Genomic DNA, 27,192 nt, shown 5'->3' with positions numbered 1-27,192 from the left:
ACTTGGCTTTCATGAGAGCCCCCACGCACACTGACTCTGTGTCCTATTGCTTCATTAGTGTGCACTTAAATCTTTGTGCACTGTGGCTGATCTGTTCACCTGAGTGTAAACTGTGAATCATCTCTGAGGTTAAATGCAGGACATGCAGTTTAAACTAATCTTAACTTAGAAAAGTGCTTGCTTAGGTCATTTTTACATTTAAACATTATCGCCTTAATTTACAAGTTTTTGTTTACTAATATGAGTTAGTTACAATGCATCATTCAAAGAACAAAAGGGATTTATATAATATACAGTGGGTACGGAAAGTATTCAGACCCTTTAAATTTTGCACTCTTTGTTTCATTGCAGCCATTTGCTAAAATCAAAAAAGTTCATTTTATTTCTCATTAATGTACACTCAGCACCCCATCTTGACAGAAAAAACCAGAAATGTAGAAATTTGTGCAAATTTATTAAAAAAGAAAAACTGAAATATCACATGGTCATAAGTATTCAGACCCTTTGCTGTGACACTCATATTTAACTCACATGCTGTCCATTTCTTCTGATCCTCCTTGAGATGGTTCTACTCCTTCATTGGAGTCCAGCTGTGTTTAATTAAACTGATTGGACTTGATTAGGAAAGGCACACACCTGTCTATATAAGACCTTACAGCTCACAGTGCATGTCAGAGCAAATGAGAATCATGAGGTCGAAGGAACTGTCCAAGGAGCTCAGAGTCAGAATTGTGGCAAGGCACAGATCTGGCCATGGTTACAAAATAATTTCTGCAGCACTCAAGGTTCCTAAGAGCACAGTGGCCTCTATAATCCTTAAATGGAAGAAGTTTGGGACGACCAGAACTCTTCCTACACCTGGCCGTCCAGCCAAACTGAGCAATCGTGGGAGAAGAGCCTTGGTGAGAGAGGTAAAGAAGAACCCAAAGATCACTGTGGCTGAGCTCCAGAGATGCAGTAGGGACATGGGAGAAAGTTCCACAAAGTCAACTATCACTGCAGCCCTCCACCAGTCGGGGCTTTATGGCAGAGTGGCCCGACGGAAGCCTCTCCTCAGTGCAAGACATATGAAAGCCCGCATAGAGTTAGCCAAAAAACACATGAAGGACTCCCAGACTATGAGAAATAAGATTCTCTGGTCTGATGAGACCAAGATTGAACTTTTTGGCATTAATTCTAAGCGTTATGTGTGGAGAAAACCAGGCACTGCTCATCACCTGCCCAATACAATCCCAACAGTGAAACATGGTGGTGGCAGCATCATGCTATGGGGGTGTTTTTCAGCTGCAGGGACAGGACGACTGGTTGCAATTGAAGGAAAGATGAATGCGGCCAAGTACAGAGATATCCTGGAAGAAAACCTCTTCCAGAGTGCTCTGGACCTCAGACTGGGCTGAAGGTTCACCTTCCAACAAGACAATGACCCTAAGCACACAGCTAAAATAACAAAGGAGTGGCTTCGAAACAACTCTGTGACCATTCTTGACTGGCCCAGCCAGAGCCCTGACCTAAACCCAATTGAGCATCTCTGGAGAGACCTGAAAATGGCTGTCCACCAACGTTCACCATCCAACCTGACAGAACTGGAGAGGATCTGCAAGGAAGAATGGCAGAGGATCCCCAAATCCAGGTGTGAAAAGCTTGTTGCATCATTCCCAAGAAGACTCATGGCTGTACTAGCTCAAAAGGGTGCTTCTACTCAATACTGAGCAAAGGGTCTGAATACTTATGACCATGTGATATTTCAGTTTTTCTTTTTTAATAAATGTGCACAAATGTCTACATTTCTGTTTTTTTCTGTCAAGATGGGGTGCTGAGTGTACATTAATGAGAAATAAAATGAACTTTTTTTGATTTTAGCAAATGGCTGCAATAAAACAAAGAGTGAAAAATTTAAAGGGGTCTGAATACTTTCCGTACCCACTGTATAATTCATATATTTGATCAATTCTATGCAACTCCAGAAAGCTTTTTGAAAGATGACTGCCTCCCAACAGGCTATGACAGCTGCAGTACAATAACCGTCTGTCTGTTTATTTTATGTTAGGAAAGCCCAGGAAGAGATGATCTCAGAGCTCCGACAGCAAAAGTTTTATTTGGAGTCTCAGGCAGGCAAGCTCGAGGCCCAAAATGCCAAACTGGAGGAGCACCTGGAGAAGATGAGTCAGCAGGAGCAAACCAAGAGAACCCGGCTTCTGGAGCTGGAGAGCAGGTTGCGGGAGGTGAGGCAACAGGAGGCGGAGAGACAGTTCTAAATCTGTTAGCTCCAGATTAAGTAATTCACTTTAACCAGCACACATTTACATCATTACCATCCATAAAAGGGATTAAGGCAGTTGATCAGTAAGCAAGCTCAGATAGCTTTCAGATTTACAGCTAATTAAGTACAAGTTCATAATGGCACCATTTACAAAATAGCCAACAGCGGGCTTCCTTTATCATCTCTTGATCTATGCTGTTGCATTGGCTGACAACAGCTCGGAGAATAATGCTAAAAATGCTTTGATAAAGCATTAAACTCAAGTTGAGACTTTTTAAAAGTATATAATGTTTCTCCAACACTCCAAACTAGATGCAATCCAAAATCCATTATCCATTTGTGCATCCAGTGCAAACCTACTCTATAAAAAGAAGTTTTGACATAATTGAGGACCACGATGACCCCTTTCTCCCCGCCTGGTGAGCTGTCTGCCAATGTTCCCGGTGGACAGCCTGCTGACTGGATGTCATATCTCTACCTCCACACGTTCTTCCCCACTGAGACATTATACACAGATTGGCACTAATTGCTGGCCTCTTTGTGCCCCCCACTTACAAACACACATACACACACTGTCCTCTCACACACACAAATATGCACTTTCAATTGTAATCAGCTATTCCATCTCTGTAACAGTCAGAAATTTATGGAAAACCTAAATACACCCTTGTGTATTTTTTTCTGCATTTCTACATCAGCTCTCGTGTCCCTTGGCGTCCTCTAAGTAATCTCCTTTTGTCCTTTTTCTTACATTTGACTTGGATAATCTAAGATGAATTAAAATAGGATACTTTTTCCAGCTTTGTTTCATATGTATTGTCCTGCTCCCCTAAAACACCTACAATCTGGTACTCTAAACAGGTTCGATTATGCTGAAAAAGATATGCTGATTCACTATGATTTAGACACCCTAATACTGTCTCTCTTGTAGATGGGCCTGGAGCATGAAGAAGAGAAACTGGAGATCAAGAGACAGGTGTCAGAGTTGACCCTGTCTCTGCAGGAGCGCGAGTCCCAGATCAGCAGCCTGCAGGCTGCGCGACTTGCCCTGGAGAGTCAGCTGCAGCAGGCCAAGACTGAGCTGGAAGAGACCACCGCTGAGGCCGAGGAGGAGATCACCGCCCTCAGGGTAAGACTTACAAGTGCAAGCACAGATGTGTGCGATCAAAGTCGCTCACAGAAATGCAGGTGCACGTACATTCAGTATATTTAGACTTAAGTCTGTATTATGAATGCGTAAGGACAGAAAATGTATGCTACATTTGACTATTTTAGATACTGCTGCCAGCAATTGCATCATTGCTCATTATCATATGGAGCAGTCAGAATTTATTGTATTTTCGCTCTTCATTCTTGATTATCTTGTTTCTCACAGAATCACAGAGATGACATTCAACGCAAGTTTGATGCCTTGAGAGACAGTTGTTCAGTAAGTGCTGCTATAGCCTTTTGTCTCTGCATTGTGCTGCTCAATCTAATGTGAAATTGTAGTCTATTGAGTTAAGCCTTTGGCAACAAAACACAGCTTGCTGTGAGATGGCATTCATCGACTTTAACTGAAACACTCCACCCCAGGATTGTTTTTACATTCATTTAGTAAAAGGTGTCATTACAGTTTTTGTGATTCATAATGCCACACATTACTCCAATTAGCGCTGGGAATTGGGCAGATTTTGTAAACATGGAGAACTTTTGACACGTATCAATTGTAATTTGGTTTTTTTTCTGCCTTTAAATTTCTACTTGAAAAGATTAATGTCAACACAGGCTTTTTAGCTTCCCTGTTAGTGCATTCATTCACTCTACAAAATTGAGCTCTTCCTAGTGACATCATCCTGTTAAGGCTGAAACAGTGCGTACATTTTTACACATTTACTGAGAAAATAAAGATGGACAGAATTAATTTATTATGTTCAGCAAAACATGTTGTTCAACTTGGAGATAAAATATCAAAGAATTCTTACTTGACATCTAACTGGCACAGCTCCTACTTGCATACAATTTGTTTGTCATTAGTGAGGCTGGCAATATTACTATCAATGTACACAATAAAGCTGTAACATGCAACTAAGCTGTGCTATGACTTAAACAATTATCACAGTTATTCCGAATCAGCACCACCCCCGGATTTTGTGACCAGAACCTGAAAATATATTTTCACTTCCACGATCAAGGCTAACACCTCTGCCTGTTTGTGCTGCCACAGGTGATTACTGACCTGGAGGAACAGCTCACACAGCTGAGTCAGGAGAACGCCGAGCTGAACCGCCAGAACTTCTACCTGTCCAAACAGCTTGATGAAGCATCAGACGAGAGGGAGGATCAGCTGCAGCTCAGCCAGGAGGTGGACCACCTGAGGAGGGAGGTGGCCGACCGGGAGATGCACCTCAACAACCAGAAACAGGTAGAACATAAACAAATGAAAGGTGTTTCACCCCTTTGTTGCATTTAAAAAAAAATCTGAAATAATCCTATTCAAGGCCACAGTAATTTTGCAAATATATATTGTGTTGCCTCATAAAACTTAGACCATGTGCTGTCAGTGAAAATTCAGAGACAACAATCACGTGGTATCACCAAAAGCTGTGAAAGATGTTCTCTTCAGTCTGTTCTTTCATTTATGCTGTCAGAACATTGAGACACTGAAGACCACATGCAGCATGTTGGAGGAGCAGGTGGTGGAGCTGGAGTCCCTAAATGACGAGCTGCTGGAGAAGGAGAGGCAGTGGGAGGCCTGGAGAGGGGCTCTGGAGGACGAGAAAAGCCAAGCCGAGAGGCGCACCAGGGACCTGCAGAGGCTGCTGGACAATGAGAAGCAGAACAGGTAACACTCAAGCATCTCTAATTTACCTACATTTATTATACATAGAAAATGATTGTTGTATGTAATTTTTCTTTAAAAATCAAATGTTCCATCATTGTATAAATTGTTATTGTGTTGTTGAAAGGCTGCGTGCAGACCAGCGCAGCTCCGAGTCTCGCCAGGCAGTGGAACTGGCAGTCAAAGAGCATAAGGCTGAGATAGTGGCCTTACAGCAGGCTTTGAAGGAGCAGAGACTAAAGGCTGAAAGTCTGTCTGATACTGTGAGTCACTCTCCTATTATTTAACTTTAACCCAACAATCAGTCCTTCAAAATAAATGTCTGGCATTGCCACAGTCAACAAATTTAAGTTTCATTTCTGAAACAGAAGAAAAATACTTTTTTTATGGCTGGTCTGTGTTACAAGTTAACATTCACTCACATGTTGTTGCAGCTCAATGATCTGGAGAAGAAGCACGCCATGCTGGAGATGAATGCCCGCAGCTTACAACAGAAACTTGAGACAGAGAGAGAACTGAAACAGAGGCTGATGGAAGAGGTAGAAAATGAAGTTCCACCAACCTACATACATACATACATGTATTTTTTTTTTACAATTTAAGTTGCATGTTGTTCCCTGCAATTTGTAAACATAAAACCAACAGGACTTTTTATAGCCAATTGTTAAAAGAAATGAACATAAAACACATTCTGTTAATTGCCACTGTTTAAGACATCTGTTTGGGATACATCTCCACTAGTTAATTATATTTCTGACGACTTTGAAATGTGGCAGATTTTAAATCAGACATCCTTATTTAAATATTTGTGTGCTGGTGTCCCAACAGCAAGGGAAGCTCCAGCAGCAGATGGACCTGCAGAAGAGCCACATTTTCCGTTTGACCCAGGGCCTGCAGGATGCCCTGGACCAGACTGACATGCTCAAGACTGAGAGAACCGATCTGGAGTACCAGCTGGAGAATATACAGGTGCTCAATGCAATACCTCCGCAAGTAGACAAAATCGAGCTGTCTCCAGGGAGGGAGAGAGTCCTAGTTTGATATTAAAATAGTGTGACTGATGTTGGCAAGTAACAAGGTATCTCAGTGGGACTAAAAACATAGAGTAATCCTAATTCATGTATGCCCAAAGAGAATTATTTTTAAAGTTTTCTTCAGAGGTATTGCCTTCTCTGAGCTTCTGTTTTCCTTCCTGCAGGCTGTATATTCCCATGAGAAGGTGAAGATGGAGGGAACCATCTCCCAACAGACCAAACTCATTGACTTCCTGCAAGCCAAAATGGATCAGCCCACCAAAAAGAAGAAGGTCTGGAAAAATACTTAATTATAACAATGCATAAGACATATTAGATTAATTATCAGCTTCAAGATAAAGATGTGTATATTCTGTATTGTTCATGTACTGTATAATATCAGTAATTCAGTGCTGTTTCCTCTCCCTATCAGGGTATATTTGGGCGGCGGCGGGAGGATGTAGGCACCACAACTAACGGGGCACTGACTCCACAGCCCCAGCCGGCAGTTCCCATGCAGTATAGCGACATGAAAATGGCTTTGGAGAAGGAGCGTTCAAGGTGCTCAGAGCTGGAAGAAGCTCTGCAGAAGATGAGGATAGAGCTGCGATCCCTCAGAGAAGAAGGTGGGGATAACACTCTTGCTGGACAAGATATAGCAGACTCTGTTATGTTTTGTACCTTAATAGCATCTGTTTTTGAGCAGAGTCCTGAAATGTCCTGGACCAAGATGGCAAATCCCTGTCAGCTGTCAAGGGATGTTGTCAGTAGCCAACTGGATTCTGATTCTCCTAAAGAAAAGGGAAAAAGGTTAAAATGCAACAGTCCTGTCATGAACACTTCAGTCGGTGTAAACAGATTTTTAAAATTCTTGTCTGCACTGAGTCAGAGACATGTTGTTTGACTTTGGTATACATATTTTTTTCCTCCAAATTCATACCGCCAAAAACTGAGACTCCCATCTGAGAAATTACAACCTCAGTCAGCTCAGGAAATCCTGATGTGTGATTCGTCCCTGATCTATTCCCAGACATCTTTTAAACAGTTACCATGGCAGCACCTTGCACCATTGCCGACACCTGTCAGGTCCTATGAGGCTCATTTCAGAATCTATTTGTTTTTTCGGTAATGGAGGGAAATATTTCCAGCTTAATAGCTCCTGATCTAATATTAGGTTGTTTTATTTGCTTCTGATGACACAGCGGCTCATTTCAAAGCCCAGGAACATGTGGCTCCTTCCACACCGGCTCAGGCTCGACATCAAATCCTCATGTCAGCCATTGTCAAATCTCCAGAACATCAACCCAACCCAAGCAGCCTGCTCAACCCCTCCACTCGCTGCAAAGAGACGTCTACACCCGAAGGTTAGTGTCTTACACACACACACACACACACACACACACACACACACACACACACACACACACACACACACACACACACACACACACACACACACACACACACACACACACACACACACACACACACACACACACACACAAAGACTGAGACTGATAAACAAACACGCAGGTAAACTAAACGCAGCCTCCAGCCCGTCAGCCTTTAAACCATGGATTTCCTGTTATGAGACTGTATAGTTTTCCTCACAGGGACATTCAACCTTATGCTAACAAATGAACTCCCTAGTCACTTGTTTTGTTTCCGTGGTGTGTTTTATGTGTGTTCTTTTAATGGCCAATGTCACAAAGCAGGATTATGACTTGAAGTAAAGTTGGATAACTGTGCTCAGTACATGTTAAGCCGTAAAAGCAGTAACATGAACGAAGTAAAAAATTTTTTTTAAAAAGCACTGTTTGGGGTTTCATCCACTGTCATCCAGCTACATTGTAATCCTGCTCGGGCCTGTCTCACAAAGTAAAGCAACAGTGGATTAGCTGCCAGGTAACATTGGTTTTAATCCAGGCTTTCCACTACCACAAAGATGAATGACATTTTTTTATGGAGTTGATCACCATGGAAACTGAACCTTTGCAGCATATATCATAGCTGCGGAGTGTATTCAGTGGAACACGTTCAAAAGTGTAAACAACTCATCACCTTGTAAGCTCTGTGGAAAAAGGATCCTACAATGACGAAAGTACTGCAGTGATATGGAAGTGAAAAGTTCCACAGACCATCAGAAATTCCATGTATTCATAATGAAACAATTATCCTGACGAATTTGAACTTTCTTTGTGATTCAAGCACCTTACTGTCCACGTTCTTTTGCTTTCACTTAGCTATTGTTAGACTGCTCTCTCCTTTCTGTCTCTTTCCTCTTGCTCCTCACAGAAAAGAGGAGGGTCACATTTGAAAGTAAGTTAGCAGTCACCACAGTGTGTCTTCTCACACACGAGCTCATCTGCTGTACATGCATGCTGTAGTGTGCATACACATGCTCATTATCATACTGTAACATCTGTCTTATTGTCTTTGTAACTCGACCAAAGACTTTTTTTTTCTTTTCTTTTTTAACTGGTCAAGTTTGACATGATGTTCTGGTCTCTTTTTTTCAGCATCATCCCCGGAGTCATGATTTATATAGCATATGGTAGAATAGGTAACATTTTAAAACATCCCATGCTCATTGGCATGCACAATCTGACACTAATTGAGTATTTGAAGATACTTGAGCATTCATTTATAACTAATACCTGCAATTGAAAAAAAAATCAATTCATTATTCAAATTGCCCTATTCTGCTTTAAAAAACAGGATCTCGATCAATTGTTGCTGACTTCTAAGAGATTAAGCTTGTAACAAAATGTACCCCCGCCCTCCTCTACTTCCCTTTTTGCATTGTAGAGTTTGGTCGTCGTGTGAAGGAAAGAATGCACCACAACATCCCTCATCGTTTCACTATGGGCCTCAACATGAGGGCTGCCAAGTGTGCCGTCTGCCTGGACACTGTGCATTTTGGACGGCAGGCTGCCACTTGTCTAGGTCGGTATCCTGCACTGTAGCTGGCCAAATATTTCAGAGGACACATTATTGGAATATCCATATACATATATTACTGGAAATAGCTCTTGTAGCGCAGCCTTCACTTAAGTCTCCCTCAAATTGTGGAATCAGATTTGTCTTGTTTTGGCAATCATTAAAATCCTGTTTTGAAAATGCAAAAGTTCGATTTATTCTCAAACCAACAGTAGAGAAACATCAATAGAAATTAAGATAGCTTTTTGGATATTTTTATTGTAATAATGATAAAACTGAGCATATAAAGAAGTTTTTAATGAACCAAAATGAGCCTTTTTCTCTCTCTCTGTCTTCTTGTAGAGTGCAGCACCCTGTGCCACCCTAAATGCTCACCATGTCTTCCCGCCACCTGTGGTCTGCCAGCTGAGTATGCTACTCACTTTTCAGAGGCTCTGTGTCGAGAAAAGGCAAATTCACCTGCACTGCAGGTCAAAGAGGCCAGCGGGCATGTTCGCTTGGAAGGATGGATGAAGCAGCCGAGGTAACCAAGTCACTCCTTTCCTGCCATACAAATAATATGCATTATGTTATATACAGAGCATTGACACTACAGTGTGTGTGTTTCTATATTTGCTTAAATAGAAATAGTAAGCGTGGTCAGCAGGGCTGGGAGAGGAAATATGTTGTGCTCGATGGTACCAAAGTGTCCATCTATGATACGGAGCCCAGAGAAGGTCAGTGCTTACATTTATTTGATCACTGTATTTTAATTTATAATAGAAACCTACATTTTAAACTTAATAAAAAGAAATGCAAATTTGTCATTTTTAATGATAAATGCAGTGTGTTACCATGGAGATCAATGTTACAGAATCCAATAAAAATCTAGTTGTTTTTTCCTGCAGACTGTATAAAAGCTGAGGAGGAGTTTGAGCTCTGTCTGCCTGATGGAGAGGTGACTGTTCACGGGGCTGTTGGAGCCTCTGAGCTCATCAACACTGCCAAGTCAGGTACTGGATCAATACCAGTTAATCCTGCTGCACTCAGCCTATTGTAGGATTTTAAGTGTATCATTCTCTCCCCAAATTTTAAATTGGATCCACCTGTCCCTTCTACACTTTTAATCCCAAAATATAACAAAATATTGACAGTTCTGCTCAGCTGTGAAATTAAGCTGGTGTCCGAAGAGCCAGCTGATCCATCTTTTTGTGTGTACACAGACATCCCATATGTGTTGAAGCTGGAATCACATCCTCACACCACATGTTGGCCAGGCCAGTCCATCTACTTCATGGCTCCCAGCTTCCCTGACAAGCAGCGCTGGGTGGCGGTGCTGGAGTCTGTCGTGGCTGGTAGCCGTGGATCGAGAGACAAGGTGGATGCCGATGCTGTAAGTGTCATGGGTGTGAATGTTATATCGGTTTGTCTGTCCTTGTTTCAGGCAAATTTAAGCATACTTTAGTGTATCTGAGGTGTAGCAGAAGCTCTGTGTCTCCTTTATACAACAGAAGCTTGTTTTTTTTAGGCCCATTTCTAATAATAACTACTTAATCCAAGGGTGGTTGTATTGTTAGGTGTGAAAATGGGTTAAAATATATTGAATGCCTCCATTAAACATCAACCCAGTGCCTTCACTTCTTTTTCTCCCCCTCCCTCTTCTTTCTCTCTCTGCATGTTCTCAACGTCTACATCTTGTATTCATTTGTTGTCATTGTGATTATACTGTGCGTATGTATCTCCATTCAACTGGGTTGTGTGGATCATATTATAGGCAGGTGTTTCTAAAAGACAGAAGAACCTATCCCCTCTGGTTCAGGTACAGTAAGTAGCTGCACGAATGCTTGGGCTTCAGTCGCCCGACCGGCTGAGCATGCAGTTGCTGTACAAATCTACACATACGACACTGATGCTCTTGGGTGCAGGTCAACACAGTCCTGGGGTCAGTTACTGAATATGGTTTGTGGGAATAGCTGCCATTGATAAAAAAAAACAGCTGCATTCACACAAACATAGATGCTGCATGGATGGGGATAGACTGCTGTGAACCTTTGACTTAGTGTCCTATGCTGTCATGCATGCTTCTGCAAAGGCCATGCACTGCTTGAGCCCCCTTCACTGAAACGTGAGAGGCACGTACACACACACACACACACACACACACACACACACACACACACACACCTCCGGCAACTTGAGCTCAACTTCAGCGTGCAGCCATCTGCTGTGGGTGCTCGTGTTTGTCACAGTTTTAGAAGAACGTTTTTATCTCCTACATTCTGTGCCAAATATGACCTTTGGAAATAATGCTGGATTATCCTTAAACTGTGTGTCAGTGTTTTCAATGCCTCTCATGTTATTACCTTTTTTTTAAATGTGCATTTAAAAGTTCAATATGCGGGTGTTTTCTTGACGGCAACATGCTACATATGAACATCCCTATGTGATGGATAAATCTCTCTTTCCATAACCATGAGCAATAATACATTGCTATAACAGCCTCCAATTTTCTTCAGAGGATATCTGCAGGTTTTTGCAAGCTAGCCGAATAGTTTTACTCCAATTTATCCACAAAAATGGGAGGTCAGGTTGATGTTTTGCTGATAAAGCCTCAGGGCCACATCTAATAGGAAAACAGCTCTGTGGTATTTACTGTAGCTTGATTGTGTTGACATGCACAATCATGGAACGTGCAAAGTTGCTTTCTATAATCCTCCTTTTACTGGGGCCAACAAAATTCTGCACGTAATCAGATTTAAAGATAGCTACCTCTAATCTTGCTCTCCACATCATAAAATGTGTTTTCTGGGCCTCAGATTCTCTGATGTTTGCAACATTAGTCAATAGGAGTTTGCAAGGCTCAGCCAGAAGTTCTATAATCCTGACAAGTTTGAACACTTGCGTTCTGCATTAAACGATATGTCCAGTGGGTTTAAAGTCATATAGCTCTCTCTCTGTCTCTGTCTCTCCCTCTCCCTCACTCTCCCTCTCTCTCCCCCCGCCCTCTCCACTCCACATCTCGTAATTCTATTAATTTTCTGGCTAGATTTTCTCCAGTCTTCTCTCCTTCCCTCTGCAGCTGTCCCTCAGATTCAGGCGACCAGTTTCACTGCAGCCTTTTTCCTTTGCCTACTGTTGGCTCCTTTGGACCTCCAGATTCACTCAAATATGATACACACTTAACATTATGTTGCTGCGGGTCCCACTGAGAAGCTCTTTATTCCTTTTTTTTATAGTTCAGCCATTGGTCGGTACACAAATATGCCAATTTCCAAGCTCTAACCCTGAATCCATCATAATTCTGAATTTTCAGTGGCCTGTGATATGAATAGCAATAAGCAAGATTGGCTTTCTTTTAATAAACAAGCAGGCTTTTTGTATCAAAAATCCATCATAATTCTGAATTTTCAGTGGCCTGTGATATGAATAGCAATAAGCAAGATTGGCTTTCTTTTAATAAACAAGCAGGCTTTTTGTATCGAATTATGTTCATACTTTGGTGTTGTTGAAAAATATCATACACCACCTGGCCTAACTTAAAAATCCTGATTTATTTTGTCTTTGGATGTAAGATATCCATTGTCAGATTCAGACGTCCTAAGCTTACATATTTAACTGAATATAGATGGGTTTTGTAATTTGCTGTTTGCGAAGGCTTTCTGGCTCTCATCCTTGCTGGGTTAGCTTGTCTTGTTCTATAGTAACTGACTTGCAGGAAATCTTTTTAACCCACCTTCTTCCCCTGCTCCATTTCTCTCTCTGTCGGTTTCTTGTCCTGATAGAAACTTCTGGGCAATTCTCTGCTGAAGCTGGAGGGTGACGACCGTTTGGACATCAACTGTACTCTTCCTCTCACCGACCAGGTACCAGGATACAAACTTATATATTTATAAACAGAGAGTCGGGAACAGCGCCGCCCTGCTGCGTGTTTCACTTATTAAGCTCTTATGATCTTCCTCGTCCTTTCCTTCAGATTGTCTTGGTCGGCTCTGAGGAGGGTTTGTACGCTCTGAACGTCATAAAGAACTCTTTGACCCACATCCCCGGCCTGACCTCGGTCTTCCAGATCCAGATCCTGAAAGAGCTTGATAAGCTGCTCATGATCACTGGTCAGTAAACGGAGACCATTTTAAGGGAATTATAAGTCATTTCATTTTCATTTTTTCCAACTCAGTAAAGTTTGAATTTTATTGCCACATAATGTTTGAACTCTACATCTACTCTGTTGCTGTGTTCCAAATGACATACTTCCCTTTGTACACTAACAAATAGTGCTCTTACATGTTGGGACTCTTACTTGTGTAATAGATTAATTTTGACAGCGTAGTATTGTCTGAAATCACACACTGCCGTTCTGCGCTGGCTGGAAATAACCTCAGCATGTGAACACCTGCTAAAATATCTGCAGCTTTAATTATTTTACCCAAAAATGAAGGTGTTTTTGTGCCCTCTGTTTAACACACTCAACAAACACACTGATTCTTCTGTGGATAATAAACACTTTTGTCCAGAGTTCAGGAACAGCTGCAGCTTCCTCAGACGTCTTAATTGGAAAATTCTTGACATATGTGCTCCCGCCCCCTTCCTCTGCGGAGCCAAGATGGCGACCGTTTAGGGTGAAAAGTGTCCAGAGTTTCACACTTCTTTTTTTGGAACGCGCTGATGCACTCAAAATATGAAATGTTAGTAGACAAATACGTCATTTGGAACATAGCATGCGTTTCCCTGTAATAAATAAGTATTCTAGACAAACAGCTGTTTATCCTTTTAAATTAAATAATCTTAAAACTGACATGTATAGTAACCTCGTAGGGTCAGGTATATATATTTTTGTCTTTTAGAAACTGTCACGTGTACGTAATACTTATTGTGTCTAACTGCACTGAAGTAAACAGGAGATTGCTTGTATGTCTTATTATGCCTGGCATGTCTGATGTGTGATTCAGGGGAGGAGAGGGCTCTGTGTCTGGTGGAGATCAAGAAGGTGAAACAGTCTTTGTCCCAGTCCCATCTCCCAGCTCAGCCTGACCTCAACCCCTTCATCTTCGAGACAGTCAAAGGATGCCACCTCTTCTCCTCTGGAAAGGTGAGTCATGTTCTTGTTACTTACAGAGAACAAACTCCTTCTAGACCGTTATTCAGTCAGAGTTAATGAGCTGAACATCACAGTAATAGCGTTGCGGCGGGCTGTTTGATTGCAGATATTTACCGCTGTCCTGATTGTGGAGTTGTTCTTTCCTTACAGATTGATAATGGAACTTGTATCTGCGCCGCTATGCCCAACAAGATTACAATCCTGCGACTTAATGAAAGCCTCAACAAGTTCTGCATCAGAAAGGTGAATGAGTCTTAAAGGTGAACCACTAATAGATGATGTTATGAAGGAAAGGCAGTGCTTCTGTTCCAGTGTAGATGTTCTGCTTTGCTTCAGGGAGAGTTTGAAAAAGTGGCACCGCTGAACTGTTGTTTGTTTTTGCAGGAGATTGAGACATCAGAGCCCTGCAGCTGTATCCACTTCACCGGCTACAGCATTATTATCGGCACCAACAAGTTCTATGAGATCGAGATGAAGCAGTATGTGCTGGAAGGTAGCTCAAATTCTGTATATAGAATATTAATTTCTGACAACTAACGAAGCCTACACAAGTGGGATTCTGTCTCTGTGGGGTTTCAACAAGCAAACTGATACTGGTGATTTCTTTCCACAGAGTTCCTGGATAAAAACGATGTGACGCTCGCCTCGGCTGTCTTCGCCGCGTCCTCCCACAGCTTCCCCATCTCCATCATCCAGGTCACCACGGCTCCACAGAAGGATGAATACCTGCTCTGTTTCCATGGTTAGACATCCGTGTGACATTTGTGTGGACATATATGTACACTATGTAGTGTGTACAGCTGAGCACATGAACCAGTGGAGAAGCTGAAATGTAACAGCTTGTGTGAATCTGTATCCAAGGAATATTTTTTGTTGTTGAAAGAATGATTTCATTTGTGTTTACAAGTCGGTATTTTTGAATGATGAGTGACATTTTTCTTGCAGAGTTTGGCGTGTTTGTGGATGCATATGGCCGCAGGAGTAGAAGTGATGATATCAAATGGAGCCGTCTGCCTCTCTCATTTGGTTAGTGTAAACCGGCATCTTTTTACTGTCACTGCCAATGTTTCTTTTATTTTTTTGTCATCTAGTTGTCAACATTTAAAATTAAGTTGAGTGGTATTTTTGTGTTTCAGCTTATAGAGAGCCTTACCTGTTTGTGACCTACTTCAACTCTCTGGATGTTATTGAGATTCAGGGACACGCTGCTCTTGGGTAAGATTGTTGTTGTTTTTTTGTCCGAGTTTCTAAAGTGCTATTTACTGCCGTGGCTCAGGAGACAGCTTGAACAAATATCTTCCGTGTCGATCACTGCTGTTCTGTTCCTTCCAGGCCTCACTCGTACGCCCACCTGGATATCCCAAACCCACGCTACCTTGGCCCAGCCATCTCCTCTGGGGCCATCTACCTGGCCTCCTCCTACCAGAACAAACTTCGGGTCATTTGCTGCAAGGGCAACCTGGTCCAGAGCCAAGAAGGCGGAGGAGATCTCCAGCGCAACGGCTCTGGACGCAGGTGAGGGAACACAGACTATATATTTATCCTGCTCACAATCCCCTTCTGGTTTTATAATTATTTTAGTGACATATTTGATCCACGAGGCACCCTGACTTTATTTTTTATTTTTTATTTATTCCATGTCATAATTCATCTTTTTGGTTCTTAGTCAAACATGTCTGTAGCACTAAGTATCAAGAACAATCAAGTATTAAAAGCTTATTATCCTATATGATCAGTTTTAGACTATTTTATTGAGGCATTAATATATAGAGGATAAAAAAATATCATTACTTCATTTATTAAAGGAGAATAAATTAGGTGAATAAGTTAGATTAAATGACCACTTAGAGGAAAACGTGAAAATTTATTTTGTTAAATTGGGAAATAACTGTCGAGATAAAAGTAAAAGAAAGAAATATCATTTTATTTTTTCATTTCTAAGTTATTTGAGCATTTTACTTATTCATGAATTTATTCTATGTATTTTTTATGAGGGTTGGTCCTCTCTACTCAGGAGGCTGTATAGTGGCACACTGCACCCCTTTATTGTGTGCACACTGGTGTTGTTGTTGGGTCACTGGGCTGAGCTGGCACTGAAGGGAACAGGTTTGCATCCACAGGTGGTGATGGGTAAATTCAGGCCTTAATGTTTGTTCGTGTTGTAAAACAGGAGTAACACCTTCATTTGATTTTTTTTTTTTTACAGGAGGAGGAGTTCATTTTTTATCTGTAATAAATCTTAGGAAATTTCTTTTCATTATTGTTTTGTTGATTAACATTTTTTTTAAACAATGCCTCCTGTCAATTGTAGAAAAGAGATTGTTGAATAAAGAGTGACTTCCTCCTTTTATGTCCCGAGACTGGTCCATTACAATTTGAAGCTCAGTAACAACTGCGCTTTGCAAGCCTGTCAAAGCTTTGTTCTTCAGTTATTGTCATCAGCCGCTGACTCTGTTCTCATTTAGCAAACCAAATGGAGTTGATGGGTTCAGTCTCTTCTAATTACTTATTGCTTATTAAATAAGCTGGATTATGAATCCATTATCCTCACCACATCATCTGAGCAAACTGACTCCCACAGTGCACAGCAAAGCCCGTGACCTGAGACACAAAAAACATTTCCTTTGACCGATGCTCCGTTGCCCGTCTTTGTTTCCTCGGTTCCTTCCAATAGTCCTAACAAGCGTGGGCCTCCCTCCTACAATGAGCACATCTCTAAAAGGCTGGCAGGAAACCCTCTGGTCCACGGAGACCCCGGCACACCTCACCGCTACCGAGAGGCTCGCACAGAGTTTCGGCGGGACAAGTCTCCCAGCCGTCCACTGGAGAGAGAGAAGTCTCCCGGCAGGATGCTGGAGAGCCGGATAGGGGGGTCTCCTGGCAGGGCCATGGCCGATCCCCGGTTAGAGCACTCACCGGGCAGGGCCATGGGGGACCCTCGCATGGACCGCTCCCCTGGCCGGATGATGGACGTCCGTAGGGAGAGGTCCCCTGGACGGTACGAAGAGCGACAAAGGCTTCATACTGGCTCTGGACGCACACCCATAAACCCTGTTAACAAGGTTTGTCAGTGATTTCTGCTGTTGTTTCTTAATCATTCTGCTGAATGCGCTGCAGTTACTACAAGATTGCATGAAGGTAACAAAACATTTTAGGCATCTTCTGTAATCCCTGACGGTACATCTAGCACTTCTCAGCACACCTTTGTTTCTTAGTGACAACTTTTCGATGGTATCAAACTACATGGATTGCCACAAAACTACTTTGTATTTAGTTCTAATAAGCAAACAGTGGCATGTTAACAGGTTAAACGAAGCTCTTCAGCCTCAAAGAAATTGCTTGCTAAACACCAGCATTGTAGCACTGTTAGTACATGCAGGTTAAATAAACATAAATAACTGACAGTACCTTATGCGTTAACCTGACTTCATGTCTTTATCCTGCAGGTGTGGGACCAATCGTCTGTTTGAGGGAGGGCAGAGCCACACACCCATCATGGACAGAGAAATTAATCTTCGGAAAGAGAAATGAAAGTAGCAGCGAACCAGTGAGAATGTCACCAACTCATGATGAAACACTGCCACACATCTAAACAGAAAAACACACAGAGGAAAGCACCTGCAGCCATCACAACACAGAGCGAGAACCAGAGAAACAAAGAGATGTCATTAGAATCAGGTTATTTCTTCAATGAAGGTAAAAACAAAATGCCATATAAACAACCTGAGCAGGGTTTTTTGCGACGTATCTGAGCATGTAGTCTGCTCCAAGTAGGAATTAGTAATTAGATTTGATTTCTTCTTATACAAAGAAAATCTGAGTTCTCAATTTAAGGCCTGACTTGGTGGCGTTTAGCTTCAGTCAACGTCAGACAGTAGTGACGACAATAGATAAGCACATCCGTAGCAACTTTATCTTGCAAGTCATGCCTAAATATTCACAAACTTACAGTAAAACAAATGGCAGAGGTTGACTCTAAATACCATGAAGACAGCTGGCTCCTCTCCACGCTCAGCTCTGTCCTCAGTAGCTACAGATCAGGGCAGGTGGGTAGCATCTAGTAGTACTTCTGGCTCCAGCCCTGCACCGACACGTCAGCACAATCACTATCGACTAACTACAATCACCTCCAGCTCTGTCCTCTGTCGAGACGTCGGTCAGAAACGCAGGCAGGATGTGGCAGGAGCACAAATAAATTATTAAAGATGAAATAAATGAACCCTCCCTGAACAACTCGCCCTGTAGAACCACACACTAGATGATTGTCTGCCCTCAAACAGGTCGACACTAAAACTGCACTACCCACAATCCCCAGCAGCAATGGAGCAGGACCTTTCTAACCCTTCAGAACGCTATCTGACTGTAAATAGACAAGACATAATTTTATATATATTGAGAAGGAATTTCAAGGCTGGAGAAGCCGTGTCTATTTTTGTTAAAGAAAAAAAAGTGATAACGTGTCCTCTTGAATGTCCAATAAGTATTCTTTTAATATGTCCAAACGTCCTTTATCAAGTGAGTGATTGTATCTGGATCAAACTCGTGTATGCACTTCCATCTGTCAAAGGCAAAACCTCAGTGCTGAATTCCACGAGGGGAGGGGGAAAAAAAACGATCATGTTTGAAGCTTACAGCATAGTACTTGAGCATTTCTTTTTTGTACAATGTCCCCTACTATTGTATATAACCCCAAATTGTTTAAGGTGAAGATGAAAATAATCTTTGTTTTTTTCCTGATTTGTAAACGGCATGGATATGTATATCTGAAATGAAACGGAGTGTTGTCTTCTGCTTCTGCCTCATTTGGGTTATATTTTTATTACACAATTTAACAGCGAAGCACGTGAATAATATCTCCTGTCTTTTAACTATTACCTATTTGCACAGTGAATTCATAAGACTCTATTTACTAAATCTCTTCCTTGTCTTGTATGAAGGCAGTCTTGGCAAGTTAAAACGATCCTTTTCAATTTGAAAATATGATAAAAATCCATTCAAATGTATTTGGTTCATTAAGCTACGATGATTTTATTTCTGTATCTCATAATTTGATCTATGGAAATACAATTCCTTTGTGGTTTTTAATTGTGATTTTGAATGTAAGTAGATGAGTGGCCACTTTAACTTGCCAAGTGTGTCTGTCAATAGTCGGGCGCTTAAAGAGGGAGTTAAAACCTAACCAGGCTCTTCGTGCCTATACTCGTAGAATCTGGGGTTACAGTACATTAACCAACTTTTCTTCAACTCTGACTCAACCCTAGTTCTTTTTAGATATCAAAAATCTTCCTGAATGTATTAAAGCCAAGAATATAGAGCTGATTCATTGGTCTCAAATGTTCAGCAACAAGCACCGGATGCTACAAGAATGCACACGTTCTCAGCTGGTCTCTATAGGACTCTGTACAAAAGGGTTACCAATCTTTTCTTTTTTGTTTTATTTTCTTTTTATATTCTTTTTAATTTCTTTTTGCTTTCACATGATCCTGAATCATAATGCTGCAACGCTGGATATGATATTGATGTCTGCTAACAAATGTTTTATTAGCGTTCCCTGTAGAGATTTTGTCACAGAATATTAAATATTATAACCATTGTCTTTCACTTCTAATTTGCCTCTTCATTTTATGCTTGATTAGATATTAGAAATTGTAGAGAAAGAACTTAACGCTGCTTATTCTCTCTGTAAGGTCATATTTGAAGCCATCTATTCTCTTATCTTGTGCATGAAGACTGCCAGTGAAACGGCCATTTGTCCCCGTCCATTGTGTGGGAAGAGGTTGGTCTATTTATAGGTGATCCCAGCGCTCAGCCGATGTGACAATAATCTGCCATTCCTGTCCCGGTAGCTGCAGCGGCCGAGAGGAGCTGAAGGAGAAGAGTTTTTAACAGTGGCATCTGCCTCGTCAGTTAACAATAACTCGTCTGATAGGGACCTCCCTGTCCGCACATGACACAATGACATGTGCTGTTGGTTTGTCCACAGCATTGTTTCTGACAGCAAGAGGACCGAGGCCTTCAGCGCCTCTCTATATAGATCACACACCTGTGGCGTCACCTCCTAACCTCGGCCCATTCTGCTCATTTTCACACACTGTCACTTTTCTTGACCTGGGAGCCCCAGAGTGATACTGGATGACTTGTTAATGGCGCGGAGAGCCATCGCACATTGTAAGGATGTGTTCAGTGTCAGCAGTGGGACACTTCAGTATGTCGCACTTCCTGCTTTTGACATTCAAGGAGCTTAGTTTCAACAAGCTCTTTAATGCTTACACCAGTGTAGTCTGCTCCTTCCTTTCTCTGCCCACTGTATTTACTCTTGTTATCTAATTTATGAATTTAAAATCTGTGTTTTCCCTTCATGTTCATCTGTTTCATGGGCTGAATAGATGTGAGGAAGATTTTTTCATAAACAAAGTGGGTTAGGTCCAGTAGAGAAAGTTATTCCTTTCCATCAATATCAGCACATGCATATATCTGTGTAAAATAAAAGAGGTCATGTCAATCAATGCATGCTGTACTGTAGAGCATGGCTTTCATCCCGAAAGCCAGCGGCAATGATGTGAAGAAGCGTGTGTAAGGCTGGTGGTAACAATGTCCTGACAGGCCAGTTAAATGTGTGAATGATGAGTCAGCATTCACACTGTTGAGATCCTGTTTCTCTTCATTACATGTCGATAATTTTCAAGCCCTCTCATGCCTTTTTTCTTTTTTTTTTATCAAGTGGAGATGAGAAATGGTTGTTGCACAGATCAGAATATCATCAGGAGTTGATTAAGTTGATTTTTGTGTGATTGTAGGTGAATGAAGCTCCAAGTTTGAATTGCTTTAATACATAAGGAGACTTAATTTGACTTAATTTTAGGTCTACAGCTTTGAAGGATCTGAAATTCTCAAATGGACTGAAAGATTTTACCCCATTAAATAAAAAAATACACTATTATCTTCTACATATAACCATAGCATAGTTCATTATTTTTTCCGCTGAATCTACAGACATGTTCATAGTTAAAAGTTCCCAAACTTGTCTCTTATTGAATAGCATGGCAGGTAGCACCTTATTGGGTTGCTATATTCATGGGGTGTAATGTAAACCTGTGACTATATTTAAAGACAATTCATTTCACCTATTTGTTCACCAGTCACATGCACTGTTTTATTTCTAATTCATTAGTTGGATGCAGACTTGTCTTAACTTTACCAAATGTTACCTTACACTTTTAAAAACAATGCAGACTTAAAACATCCAGTTCAACTTGATTTACAAGAAGAAAACAATGAACTGTGGACGAACCAAACCAAACAGAGCAGATTTCATGCACTGCCTCTTGTGTTTGAATATTCATCACTTTCATTCACTGTCTATAGTTTGGACAGTGAAGACAACAGTCTGCAGATTAAGGGCAGTTTAAAGTGATTAAGCGCTTCAACCTTCAGTCTGCACTTGATATCCTCGACCAGTTATTCCACTCTCTTTGTCCAGCATCAATTATGACTACATGGGGAGAGTGGCTGTTACTGAGGGGTATGTGTTCATGAGTGTGTTTTGCGAGCATGCTATACTGTATGTGGTGTATGAAGCATCATTTACCTGTCACTTCCTAAAGAGGACATAGTTTATAAATATCCAGTGGAGCTGAGGGTTGGGGCTACAAAAGGACACCCACAATCTCCCCATTGTTCACTGGCATCATTGTTGGTCTGACCTCCCAGCTGCTCAGCCATGGTAAGTCAGTGTGTGTGTGCTCTTTGTTGGGGCAAGTAAGGACAGGTGTGGTTCTTTGGCTGTAAGGATGCTCCTTCTTTTTTTATTATTTCATCTTTTTGGCTGCATATAATTTTTTTTTTTTTTTAATTCTTAGCTTTTAAAACAGAAATGTTTGCATCTTCTGCAATAATTTAAGCGCCTTTGAACACCAAGTAAAAAAAAAAACTCCATTGTAACTACCTTCATATGTATTAAAAATTCATTTTTAGCAGATTTTAATCCTCTGTACACACACCTGAATTGAACTTGTGCACTTGTGCTGCAGCCCAAAAGATATCTTCACTGTTTACAATGCATTTTCTCTTATTAAGCCATTTCATCTCTTGTATTTATGCTGTGTGACACGTTGCTTAACCTTAACTAGCATTCAGTTTCTGCTTCATCTCTTCCTCCTTTCTTCAAAAGGCCCCCAAGAAAGCCAAGAAGAGGACAGCAGATGGAGCCAACTCCAACGTGTTCTCCATGTTTGAGCAGGCTCAGATCCAGGAATTCAAAGAGGTGAAAGCTGCTAAACCAATTTATATTCCACTGATTTTCATTTGGCACAGAATGACATGGAAATTGTGGAAATGATGGATGAATATGCAAGTTAAAGCACCATGTCGAGGATTATGATCCAAGTGTTTTTGCATTAAAGAAATTAAAAAAACACACACAAAGGTCTCCCAGCTTCCCCTCTAGGTCTTTCCATTTCCATTGTTCATCGCTGTAGTATGCCCACCTGTTTATTTTTCTGTCACTGGCTTGACAGCAGCGAGGCTTTGTGGTATGTTGGAATGAGGGTCAGCAGTGCCCAGACATCCAGACTGTCATCAGTGATTAGGCTGCAGATGAACTGCTGGGCATACCCTGGATGCCACACTGAAACCGAGGGGGCTTGCATGTTATAAATACTTAACATCCATAAAGATGGCACAATATTCAAGCAGAGAAAGAGAATTTGAAAATGAATATCGAGAACATGTGGCTGCAAAGCAGTTTCCTGCGATCCCGTTGTAACGTGAAGAGACTCATTTATGTTTTTCCTGTGCTCTGATCTCAGGCCTTCACTATCATGGACCAGAACAGAGATGGCTTCATCGACAAAAATGATCTGAGGGACACTTTTGCTGCTCTTGGTGTGTTCACACCACCCATATTCAGTCTCGCAAGATGTTGTGTTTTATTGCCTTAAGTGTGGTGACCATACACAACAGCTCAATCTGCTTGTACCGTGTGTTCATCTTGAATATTTGTTGCCGCAGGACGTCTGAATGTGAAACAGGAAGAGATTGACGAGATGCTCAAAGAGGCTGCCGGGCCGATCAACTTTACCGTCTTCCTCACCATGTTTGGCGAGAAGCTGAAAGGTAAGATACACATGGCTGAAGGTGCCAATTTAACCATTAAAACTACATCTGAGTCATGTAAACAAAGCTTCAATGTAAATGTGTTTAAAGCAGTTTAATGGCTGTTTTAATGTGTGCAGGTGCTGATCCAGAGGAGACCATCCTCAACGCCTTTAAAGTCTTTGACCCCGAAGGGAAGGGTGTGCTGAGGAAGGACCAGTAAGTGTTGTCAGGGCTACTTGAGCTTCACAATTTAGGACTCAGTCTGACTGCTGTCATTTATCCCAACAGTTTCCTCTCAGTGTGAACTCGGGTCTCGTCGATCTCTTACAGTGTTTTCTCCCGTTTTTTTGTTTTTTTTCTCTCCCCCTCTCCAGTGTGACGCAGATGTTAACAACACAAGCCGACCGATTCACAGCTGAGGAGGTACATTGTAGTCTTTTACTCTAATTATTATCATTATAGCAGATTGCTGTGCGAGCTTGTGAATGAGTCCCCCAAAAAAATTGAGGCATGAACGTCATCATGATGACCATGCACGACCACGTCAGACACATTTTCATGAAAAAACAAACAACCTCACAAATAATAAATCGGTGAATCATCACACCCTTTTTATGCACCCTGAATGATGTGTTGTGTTCGTGTGGGGCACAACATCTGATGACTGGTTGTATAATCTGCCTTTTTGTTGGTTAGATGGAGCAGATGTTTGCTGCCTTCCCCCCAGATGTGGCTGGAAACCTGGACTACAACAACCTAGTTCATATCATTACTCACGGAGAGGAGAAGGACCAGGAGTAAAGCTTTTTGAACGGTGTTCATTTAATGACCATAGGGAGAATCCCGACAAAGTGTTTCTAAGCCCCAGAAATGGACATCTGACAACATCAGCATACAGACCTTTACGGTCTTTCTCTCTTTCTACTTCATCCACTCTATATTCCCACCTTCACCTCAGACTGATTCAATTATTTTTCCTTATCATTTTGTACACTGAAATACACTTGCCTATATTTGTCATATCCACTTGTTCAATCTATAAATGTCAGTCTAATAATAAAAGTTTTTGAAGACAGCTAACAGTGTTCATTCTGATTTTTTAAAGGTTTTATAACCTGAGGAGACCGAAAATATTGAACTCAGAAGTACCTACATTGATTGGTGCTCTCATGTTTACAGGATTACTGCTCAAATAAATGACTACGCTAGATACTCTTTTAGCTCCATGTTAGGTAGTGAATGTGTGTAGTTGAGAGTAGTGGTGTGAGGTTGGTGACCCTCTGAAATCCCTGAGTGCAATCCACTCTGTGTGTGTGTGTGTGTGTGTGTGTGTGTGTGTGTGTGTGTGTGTGTGTGTGTGTGTGTGTGTGTGTGTGTGTGTGTGTGTGTGTGTGTGTGTGTGTGTGTGTGTGTGTGTGTGTGTGTGTGTATTGTGCACATGAAAATGTTTGGCTACTGAAACAAAGCCCTGTTGTTATTTTAGTGCTGTGCTGATGTGAGGAGGGTAACACTATACTGAGGAGGCTCACAAAAGGATGCCACCAAGTGATCCTCACCAACTCCACCTGCCAGACCTTGGTAGGGTGAAAATCCCTGTTTGTTCCAGCTGGAGAGTCCAGGGCAGGGGGCAGAGGGCTTAGTTTGCCAGCATCTCGCCAGACGTGTATTGTCTCCTGTAGAGGAGACAGGTACGAGGGGAGTGTCGGAATCAACGGCTCATATCATGTGTTGTGTTTTGACTGAACAGACTGTGGCCACTGAGGGAGGGGAACCTCGGCACTGCATTCGTCATTCAGCCTTCAAATGTACCTGCAATAGTAACAACAAAATGAAATCACAACATATAATAAGAAACAAATCATTTGTAGGGACAAACTCGGCAGGGCTTTGTCTGCAGTTCCTCCGTATTATGACAGTTGTGTAGGTCTTTGTTTTGGTTTAACCAAATATAATACTGCACGTCTGACAAAGTTGGTAACCAGCTGCTGAAAATACTGCAACAATTAGAGACTAAAAAGACAATTATTTCCTTCTGGGAGTGCGTGGAGTTCAAAACAGAGCTAAATAAACAGTAACCACTGAACTTGCATTCATCAGGTGACCAGAAAAATGACCCAAATCTAATCTGTCAGTCTGCTGGATGTGTACACTGTTTTGATCCAAGAAGGTTGTACAGTGACAACATGGCAGATGTGGTGTTTTCAGCTTGTCATGGAGTTTCCTTTCACCCAAGTGGGCAAAAAAACAATTTATACATTTGATATTTATGCTGAAATCATTTTTTAAACTTTTTTTTATTTTTTATCTTTTTTTTATGTTTTTGCCTTTATTTGCCCAGATAGGCAGGAAAAGTAGGAAAAGAAAGTGAGGCAGTAACACAAGTACAACAACAGAATCTGCACCCTAACTGGGTTTCCATGGTGTTTTTATCATCAATGTAAAAAGTTTTCTGAATTCAAAACATACTGCAGTGTGTGCAACAAGCAGTAAATAACCAGAGTGAGATCCTGGAATATGTTGTTTACCATCACAAGTTTCTTTAGTTTTTTTTATTCGATTTTAGACAACATTACAAGATTAGTCCATAAAAAATGAGGCAGAGACAATGACAACTTCTTGCATTATCTTTTCTAAATGGCCACTGATGGCAGGCTTCAGCTGATCTACAGTCCTCTGAACCACAATGCACTGCATTCCCACTTCCCAGAGAGTCGGCTATATTTCTCAACTCAGACTGCAGCACAGAAAGAAAAAGAAAGATAATGTATATTGATCTCATTTGAAAGGAGCAATGTCCCTTTTATCTTTACAGTATATAGTGTGTAAATGTAAAAACATAAATATATCTTGAACAGAGCTACCTTTTAAAGAGACGTCACTATAACTGGGATTTACAGAACATTAATAAACAACATGTCTTCACTGTCGACTAAAAATTAGTGTCAGTCATGTTCTGAACTTAATGTGATTAAATTCAATTATGAGAAACGGTCTGTTAAATTTAGTTCTTAAAACTGCACCGTCTGCCTTTTGGCTGCAGCAGGTGAGCAACATCCTTACAGTAGTGCATGTTGCTGCGCAGAAACTCACCCAAGTATTGTTTATTAGAAGACATTAAAATAATTATCCTACAATATGATGCCACTCATAGTTGGGTCTTTGAGTAAATGTTAAAACTTGAAGAAAATTACAGACAACCTTTTCAGACAGTGAAATGGGGCCTACCTAAGTTTAAGAATAAAGGTTTTAATTTGACCTTTGGCCTTTTTCATTGAATGTAAATTGTTAGTTTTGTATATAATGATTATATACGAAGTTTTGTCATCAACATTTCTGAGAATAGTGACTAACCTGCCAAACATGGAGAGAAATCCTAAAATAAAGAATTTTCATGTGGAGGAGAAATATTATCATAGACTATCTGCAATAACTTCAAGTCTCCAACAAATCTCTGATTCAAACATTAATCTATGAAATGACTTGGAATATTTATTGTTTTAGTGCTGGGTTCATAAAAATAACAATATTGATTGGCCTAATGTTTAATCTGCTAGTTGCAGCGCTTGCTTGTTTCAGCTCATTTGTCAGAATATCGACATCGACCACTTAGATGTTTCAGAGTAATTTTATTAAAATGATGTTGAAATGCTACAAGACAAAGACACATTCTCACCGGCCAAAATAAAAAAAAATCATATTGGAAATGAAAGCAAAAATCAAACCAAGCGATTCTGAAATATACACATGCTAAAATAAAACTGACAAATGTTTTATCTTTAATTTTCCTCACTAAAACTAAACTAAACCATTAAAATTGAAATGTTGTTGAGTGGTGGTGACTCTGACTTCATCTGGACATCTGTAAAACGTTGTACACGAACCCCCTCTAGTGGCCAGAGAACAAAATGAAAGATGAAATAAACCAAATGGGCACCAAAATGTGGCTCCATAAAATGCCCCTATGAAAAATAAAATTTCTAGGCCTGAT

At 41.1% G+C, this 27,192-nt stretch overlaps 2 protein-coding genes across 8 annotated transcripts in view; both read left to right on the top strand.

The window, feature by feature from the left end:
* The window catches only part of cita (citron rho-interacting serine/threonine kinase a), a 39,189-nt gene extending 19,480 nt beyond the window's left edge, over positions 1–19,709 (top strand). For 2 of the 7 annotated variants that reach the window (XM_069711712.1, XM_069711703.1), the window contains exons 13-41: positions 2,048–2,222; positions 3,192–3,389; positions 3,636–3,689; positions 4,467–4,664; positions 4,891–5,084; positions 5,209–5,344; positions 5,516–5,620; positions 5,910–6,050; positions 6,280–6,387; positions 6,528–6,720; positions 7,297–7,458; positions 8,390–8,413; positions 8,903–9,040; positions 9,377–9,557; positions 9,659–9,750; positions 9,922–10,026; positions 10,237–10,406; positions 10,788–10,832; positions 12,796–12,876; positions 12,987–13,122; positions 13,960–14,099; positions 14,259–14,351; positions 14,493–14,601; positions 14,722–14,850; positions 15,054–15,134; positions 15,245–15,323; positions 15,441–15,623; positions 16,783–17,170; positions 17,555–19,709. In XM_069711712.1, coding sequence (XP_069567813.1) covers positions 2,048–2,222; positions 3,192–3,389; positions 3,636–3,689; positions 4,467–4,664; positions 4,891–5,084; positions 5,209–5,344; positions 5,516–5,620; positions 5,910–6,050; positions 6,280–6,387; positions 6,528–6,720; positions 7,297–7,458; positions 8,390–8,413; positions 8,903–9,040; positions 9,377–9,557; positions 9,659–9,750; positions 9,922–10,026; positions 10,237–10,406; positions 10,788–10,832; positions 12,796–12,876; positions 12,987–13,122; positions 13,960–14,099; positions 14,259–14,351; positions 14,493–14,601; positions 14,722–14,850; positions 15,054–15,134; positions 15,245–15,323; positions 15,441–15,623; positions 16,783–17,170; positions 17,555–17,578 — 3,862 coding nt within the window. In that variant the 3' untranslated portion in view covers positions 17,579–19,709. The remainder of the gene's footprint in view (positions 1–2,047; positions 2,223–3,191; positions 3,390–3,635; positions 3,690–4,466; positions 4,665–4,890; positions 5,085–5,208; positions 5,345–5,515; positions 5,621–5,909; positions 6,051–6,279; positions 6,388–6,527; positions 6,721–7,296; positions 7,459–8,389; positions 8,414–8,902; positions 9,041–9,376; positions 9,558–9,658; positions 9,751–9,921; positions 10,027–10,236; positions 10,407–10,787; positions 10,833–12,795; positions 12,877–12,986; positions 13,123–13,959; positions 14,100–14,258; positions 14,352–14,492; positions 14,602–14,721; positions 14,851–15,053; positions 15,135–15,244; positions 15,324–15,440; positions 15,624–16,782; positions 17,171–17,554) is intronic. The other 5 variants (XM_069711754.1, XM_069711729.1, XM_069711745.1 and 2 more) reach the window with 3 other exon arrangements.
* A 2,042-nt stretch (positions 19,710–21,751) lies between these two features.
* myl2a (myosin, light chain 2a, regulatory, cardiac, slow) lies at positions 21,752–24,279 on the top strand. Its single transcript, XM_069711690.1, has 7 exons — positions 21,752–21,831; positions 22,279–22,371; positions 22,916–22,991; positions 23,118–23,222; positions 23,342–23,420; positions 23,579–23,627; positions 23,901–24,279. The coding sequence occupies exons 1-7, from the start codon at positions 21,829–21,831 to the stop codon at positions 24,003–24,005; spliced, it is 510 nt and encodes a 169-aa protein (XP_069567791.1). The 5' UTR covers positions 21,752–21,828; the 3' UTR covers positions 24,006–24,279.
* The last annotated feature ends 2,913 nt before the right edge of the window (positions 24,280–27,192 follow it).

The sequence above is a fragment of the Brachyistius frenatus genome, unplaced genomic scaffold (assembly GCF_029030835.1).
Source record: "Brachyistius frenatus isolate BFR_SWC_R1_liver_20210118 unplaced genomic scaffold, ASM2903083v1 Contig_4, whole genome shotgun sequence".
NCBI classification, from domain to species: Eukaryota; Metazoa; Chordata; class Actinopteri; family Embiotocidae; genus Brachyistius; species Brachyistius frenatus.
This window is presented reverse-complemented; position numbering and strand designations above follow the sequence as displayed.